The 6,742-nt window shown below is 59.9% G+C and overlaps 1 protein-coding gene across 1 annotated transcript in view; it reads left to right on the forward strand.

The window, feature by feature from the left end:
* Positions 1-6,742, forward strand: part of ABCG4 (ATP-binding cassette, sub-family G (WHITE), member 4) — a 7,373-nt gene extending 631 nt beyond the window's left edge. The window contains exons 2-14 of the mRNA XM_009573498.1: positions 2,105-2,222; positions 2,306-2,438; positions 2,690-2,740; positions 2,931-3,076; positions 3,411-3,534; positions 3,783-3,897; positions 4,199-4,338; positions 4,627-4,725; positions 4,921-5,089; positions 5,662-5,762; positions 5,958-6,116; positions 6,287-6,405; positions 6,517-6,742. Coding sequence (XP_009571793.1) covers positions 2,105-2,222; positions 2,306-2,438; positions 2,690-2,740; positions 2,931-3,076; positions 3,411-3,534; positions 3,783-3,897; positions 4,199-4,338; positions 4,627-4,725; positions 4,921-5,089; positions 5,662-5,762; positions 5,958-6,116; positions 6,287-6,405; positions 6,517-6,742 — 1,700 coding nt within the window. The remainder of the gene's footprint in view (positions 1-2,104; positions 2,223-2,305; positions 2,439-2,689; positions 2,741-2,930; positions 3,077-3,410; positions 3,535-3,782; positions 3,898-4,198; positions 4,339-4,626; positions 4,726-4,920; positions 5,090-5,661; positions 5,763-5,957; positions 6,117-6,286; positions 6,406-6,516) is intronic.

A 6,742-nucleotide genomic window follows, 5' to 3' on the forward strand; every position in this document is an offset into this window, starting at 1 on the left:
GTGTGCCCAGGGTTGGATGGCAGGCTCGTTTCCCGCGGCAGTTGCTGTGTGCCTCTGCTGTGCAATGCCAGAGGAAAGTAGATAGCGTTCCAGGGAAGCCTCTGGCCAGGGCTGTCTGGGGGAGATGGGGCAGATTTCCTAGTTTGGGGGCAGCCAGGGTGGATTAGTTTCCCCAGCACAGTGGTTTGGGGTATGATGGCTATGTGTGACATGCTGACAGCAGGAGACCCCAAGGGGTGCCCCAATGCAGAGCCTGGCAAGGAGAATATGTGTGATTTGCAGATTTCCTCTGCAGCGGCTCCCTGTGCAGCTGGGGCCACGGTCCCCTTTCCTGTGTGCGACTCTGGCCGAGAGCTCACGGAGGGGAGAGGGGAGGCAGATGGCGGCTGGTGGGTGGTAGTCTGCTTTAATTAGCTTTCTCAGTTAATGGGATGCCAATCAGGCAGCCCCATGAGATGGAGGGGAAGCTGATCTGCAGAAGCTAAAGGCAGGCAGGGATGAGCAGGGGCCTGCGGTGAGCAGACTGAGGGCACAGGGCTGCTCAGTGGGGTGCCCTGCCAGCCAGGAGCACCAGAGGAGGCCTCTGACCCTGCCCCCCGCCAGGCTCTGCAGCTAGGGAAACCGAGGCACTGAAAAACAGTGGGACCAGCCCTGACAATCCCCAGGATGAGGTCTTCCTGTTTGTCTGGGATGCTGAGGAAGCATCCCAGGAGGAGCCATGGTACAACCATGGGTTCCCCAGGGCAGAGTGTGCTGTAGCACCCAGGAGTTCTGGGGACCGGCTGCTTGGCAGTGGGCCAGTGCCCTGCAGGGAGGGAGCAGGAGAGGCTCGGGCAGCTGGACCAGAGAGGAGCATGCCAAGGGGTGCTGGGATCCTGGGGTGGCAGTGGGAAGGACTCTCCAGGGGCAGGTGGAGGAGCTGGCGGGGAGCTCCTGGTGCCTTTGGCTGCAACCCCCAGGATCCAGCCGGGCCACCCTGCTCTGCTAAAGCCGGAGGTTACTGGCAGTCAATGAACGCAAGTAACCGTTGCGCAAGCTGCAGTGGCGCCGACAAAAAAAAATGTGCGTGGTGCCGGAATGCGCCGAGGGGACTGCTGGGCATGCTCGCTCTGCTGTCGTCAGGCACAGCCCCCTACCCTCCCCCCTCCCGGCCCTCACTGCCCCTCTGCCAGCGGGGCCCGCTCCTGGATGCAGGGCACCTGACTGAGGGATGCAGAGGAGGAATCGGGAGCTTGCAGTGCCGGACCCCCTGTCCTGGGGATGGACAAGCCAGAGGGGCTGTCCCCCTGCTGTGGTACTAGGACCGTGAACTGGTCTGGCCCAGAGGCTTTTCCCCCCCAGCCTGTGGGCAGAGGGTGGACGTGTTGCCTTTGCCCAACACCAGCTGCCACCACAAGGCACATGGGGGACATATTTCTAGCACGGAGGTGCTCAGACCTGGTCTGTGGTTCAGCATGGTTCTGGCATCCTGTATACCATTGCTCTCCTGCCAGGGCTGTGTTTTAGGGGCAGCTCCTGAGAGCCTGAGGCTGTACCTGTTCCCTGCTCCCAACACATCGTGTTCCTTCTGCCAGAAAATGCTAATTAGCTGCGTTTAAAGCAGAGATAATTCCAGGTCTGATTAGCAGTGGCTGCTGTTAGGTATCACAGTATGAATGCCAATGAAGCCAACAGCCGGGTATCCAGCGGGCTTCGGGACTCTGCCTGCCCCATGCTACCCTGCTTCTTGCTGCCCCTCTCCACTGGCCCTAGGGACTGGGATCTGACAACATGCCCAGGACCAATGTCACAGCCTGGTGATCTTCCTCAGCAGCTGGGTGCCCTGACCCAGGGATTTCCATGGTCTTCGCCGTGATCCAGGGCATGTGCCTCTTCGGCACTGGAAATCGGTGGGGCCAGCCAAGGACCAGGGTCAGGGACCATTCTGGAAATGACAGCTGCTGTGGCTATAGCCCTGGTGATGCTGATAGAGACAGTCTCCAGGCACATGCAGCCCCTGGCACTATGCATGGAGGTCCTGAGGTCGCCCGGGTGCTGGGATGGCATCGTGGTCCCTGTAGCACTGCTGCTCTTGAAAGCCGAACCCATGCTGCTCTCCCTCCAGGGTACAAGACTCTCCTCAAATGCCTGTCAGGGAAGTTCTGCCAGCGGGAGCTCATTGGGATCATGGGGCCCTCGGGTGCCGGGAAGTCCACCCTCATGAACATCCTGGCTGGCTACAGGTGAGGCTGGGGAGAAACCAGCGGGTCTGGGGATGCAGGGCTGGGGGTCCTGTGCTACATCCCCCGATGCCTCTTTCCTGCAGAGAGACTGGCATGAAGGGCCAGATCCTGGTGAATGGCCGGCTACGGGACCTGCGTACCTTCCGCAAGATGTCCTGCTATATCATGCAGGATGACATGCTCCTGCCACACCTCACCGTGCTGGAGGCTATGATGGTGAGCGATGCAGGAGCCAGGCAGCCTGCTGGGCTCTGTGGGGCATCTTGTAGACTGCATCCTGGGGCACTGAGCCCACGCTGATACCAGGCATTTCCAAGGGCTCTGGGAACAAAATCCTGCTGTTCTTGCTCCCTTCATCCTGGGCCACTGCTCCCAGCCCTCGGCCGGGCAGGGACAGGGCCACAGTACAGCCAGTTCTGTTCCCTACATCTGACAGTTGTGTCTCCCTGCCCATCCTCTCCCTGCAGGTCTCTGCTAACCTGAAGCTGAGCGAGAAGCAGGAGGTGAAGAAGGAGCTGGTGAGTGCAAAGGAAGGTGGGCTCAGGCCCCCTCATCTCTCCCCAAGACAGGGACAGTAGGGAAGGGCGGGCGGGCCCTGAGGGGACCAGGGGATGCTGAGGGGGCTCCCAGAGATGGAGGTCTGAAGGGAGGTGGCAGGGATGGGGTGAGGGTCCATGGCAGCCCATGGTGAATGAGGCTGTCTCACAGGTGAATGAGATCCTGACGGCCCTGGGGCTGCTGGAGTGCTCCTACACCCGCACCATCTCGCTGTCGGGGGGCCAGCGCAAGCGCCTGGCCATCGCCCTGGAGCTGGTGAACAACCCTCCAGTCATGTTCTTCGATGAGCCTACAAGGTGAGGCTGCAGGGGCCAGGGCCAGGCACTGCCTGCCCAGTTGGGCTTCCCCTGCTGGGGGACACCGGGGTGGCCGGCACCCTCTGGAGCACAGCAGGGCTGCGAGACCTGAGGGTGGGATGTGACTGTGCCCACCAGAGCTCCAAGAGGGAGGTCTGGGGCATGGCAGGACTGGGGCTGCAAAGGGGTGCTCTTCTCCATCGACCTGCGAGGAGGGTGCCTGCAAGGGGAGGCAAGTGGGGGCATCTTTAGGCTGTACTTCCCCCCCCGCCTCAACTCTCCCCTTCTCTCTCTGCTGTCTCTTTCTTCTCCACCCCATCCTGCGTGGCCACAGCGGTCTGGACAGTGCCTCCTGCTTCCAGGTGGTTTCCCTGATGCGATCCCTGGCTCAGGGTGGGCGCACCATCATCTGCACCATCCACCAGCCCAGCGCCAAGCTCTTTGAGATGTTCGACAAGGTTTGGGCTGCGCTAGGACACAGGACTCTTCAGGGGTGCAGGGTCCCTCTGGCCCCAAGACCCAGGAAAGAGGCCATGGGAGGGGTGGGCTGCAGGCATTTGATCTGGGGCTTGTACGGCACACAGCCCTGATGGCTGGGGTCTGGCAAGGGTGCCCTGTGTCACCCTAGGACATGGGAGGTGGATAGGAGCAGGCGACAGTGCCCTTGGCTGCTCTGCGCCTGCCATATCCTGGCTTTTTCTTGCAGCTGTACATCCTGAGCCAGGGCCAGTGCATCTTCAAAGGCGTCGTGACCAACCTCATCCCCTACCTGAAGGGTCTTGGCCTCCACTGCCCCACATACCACAACCCTGCTGACTTCAGTGAGTGCCCCTGCCCCAGCTGGGGCCGTGGTGAGGAGCAGAGGGTGGAAAGGTCCAGACCCAGTGCCCAAGCCCTAGGGGCTGCCCAGCATTCCCCCGGGTTGCCCAGGGAGCAGGACTGCCCATGCCCTTCCCGTTAGGTGCTGGCTGGGCAGTGCTGCCATGTGGTGCAGCATCGTGGGGTGGAGGTTGTGCTGGGCTCCCACCCCCCTGCCCCACAGGGTCATGGTCTGGACAGGCTGAGCAAAGTGGTGGCAAGGGCTGGCGCAGCGCCTCTCAGGGGTCCTGTCCTCCTCCACAGTTATTGAGGTGGCCTCAGGAGAGTACGGGGACCTCAACCCTGTCCTGTTCCGTGCCGTCCAGAATGGCATGTGCACCATGGCCGAGAAGAAGAGCAGCCCTGACAAGGCAGATCCATCATGCCCAGCACACTGTGTGACGGTGAGTGGAGATGAGAGGAGCCTGCTGGGTATCTCACCCAGGGACACCTCAGTCCCCGCTGTCCCACAGTGCATGGATATCCTGTGATGCTTAGAGCCCCTTGGACATGTTGGGGAGCATGGAGGTGTTCAGCCAGCCTCCGCTTGTCTTGAGCAACAGCTCTGTGCTTGCAGCTGACAATGCCTGTTCTCACCAGGGGTGCTCACAAGAGGCACCCTGGGAGCATTTGGGTGCCATCTTAGTAGGGAGCCTGTGTTGTGAACTTGACCCATGTCCCTGGTCTTGCAGGACGTGGACCACATCGAGAGCCACACGTTTGCCACCAGCACTTCAACCCAGTTCTGCATCCTCTTCAAGAGAACCTTTATCTGCATCCTAAGGGACACGGTGAGGGCAGGGGAGGCTGGGCCAGGGCTGAGGAGATGGGGCCTGTTGGTTACTGGGGGCAGGCAGAGACAGGAGTTGAATGGGGATGGAGTGAGGCTCACCCTTGAGGAGCAGGCAGGCTGTCCTCTGCTCCCCTGGGATGCTCATGGGACATGGCCCTGCCTTGCTGAGCCCCTGTGCCCTCTCTACCTGCAGGTGCTGACCCACCTGCGGTTCATGTCCCACATCTGCATTGGGGTGCTGATCGGGCTGCTCTACCTGCACATTGGCAACGACGCGGGCAAAGTCTTCAACAACACTGGCTTTCTTTTCTTCTCCATGCTCTTCCTCATGTTTGCCGCGCTGATGCCCACCATCCTCACCTGTAAGGAGCTCCTTCCTCCAACACCCATTCACTGCTCCCAACCCTGGGGGCAGAGGGGGGTGCTCCAGCTGTGTGGGAGTGTGTCTGCTGGGCGGTGTATGGTGGAGCCAGATGAATTGGACAAAAGAAGGGAAATAAGAGAGGAAAGGAAAAAATTCAAACAAAGAAGAGGGGGAAAACTTCTGTTTGGGTATATTGCAGGTTTGCCCTTTATTTAATGTTTGGCTATAATGTACTTACTGGCTCAAAGCAGAATGCTGGAATTTTTTTTTGTTGAGAAAATGTCTGTAAAGCTGCATTTTTAGCTGTTTCACCTCTCTTTCACTTCCTCAAGAAGTTTGCCTAAAAACCCCTAGCCAAGCTGACTTTTCCATGCAGAAAGTTCCCACATCGGTCACTGACTTTTTTCCCTGGTGAAGATTTGAGCACCCGCTCGTGGCGCAGGCAGGAGGCTGCCTTGTGCTCTGTGCTGGGGCAGCATCAGATCTGCCTGCACCGGGGCAGGTGGGAGTGGGACCTGGAGCAGGCCAGGCCAGGGCACTGCTGGCTGCTAACTCCTTGTTTCCATACAGTCCCCCAGGAGATGTCTGTATTCCTGCGAGAGCACTTGAACTACTGGTACAGCCTGAAAGCCTATTATCTGGCAAAGACCATGGCGGATGTGCCCTTCCAGGTAAGCTTTTGGCTGGACTAAAGCGTGGCCCCAGTGCTGATGTGTTTTCCTTGGCACGGCCAGTTGCCTGGCTACCCCAATACCCCAGGCTGGCCTTTGAGGTGTCCCTGTGGGACTCCATCCCCCAGGGAGGGTCTGTGGGGTGAGGATGGCCATGGGTCCAGCAGAGCGGACTCTTTGCTTGCCCCTCTCCAGGTGATCTGCCCTATTGCATACTGCAGCATCGTGTACTGGATGACGGGCCAGCCGCCTGAAGCCACGCGCTTCCTCCTCTTCTCTGCCCTGGCCACCGCCACGGCCCTGGTGGCCCAGTCCCTCGGGCTTCTCATCGGAGCTGCTTCCACTTCCCTACAGGTTAGATGGGGCCCTGGCTTTGCATGTTATGTGGAGACGGGGGCAGAGTTGCAGGGTGTCCCATGACAAGGAGGGGTGGAGGGAAGTGTTGCCCATAGGCGAGCATGTGAGTGCCACAGGCGGTGCGCCCAGGGACAGGGACATGACACCCAGTGGCCTCTGCTCCCCAGGTGGCCACCTTTGTGGGACCCGTCACAGCCATCCCTGTCCTGCTCTTCTCGGGCTTCTTCGTCAGCTTCAAGACCATCCCCACCTACCTGCAGTGGAGTTCCTATGTCTCCTATGTCAGGTGGGACCCCGCGCTCTGGCCCCAAGCTCCCTGCCCTGGGTTCCCATGGGCTGGGGAGAGAATAGCGCTGACTGGGGCACACAGTGACTCTCGTGGTGTGCTCTGTCTTAGGTATGGCTTCGAGGGCGTCATTCTCACCATCTATGCCATGGAGCGCGAGGACCTAGAGTGCCTCGAGGACTTCTGCCCTTTCCAAAAACCCGTCAAGATCCTGCAGGAGCTGGATGTGGAGGAGGCCAAGCTCTACCTGGACTTCCTCATCCTGGGTATCTTCTTCGTCATCCTGCGGCTCCTGGCTTACCTGGTCCTCAGGTACAAAGTTAAGTCAGAGAGATAA

This window comes from Fulmarus glacialis, unplaced genomic scaffold, assembly GCF_000690835.1.
Source record: "Fulmarus glacialis isolate BGI_N327 unplaced genomic scaffold, ASM69083v1 scaffold26392, whole genome shotgun sequence".
Lineage (NCBI taxonomy): Eukaryota > Metazoa > Chordata > Aves > Procellariiformes > Procellariidae > Fulmarus > Fulmarus glacialis.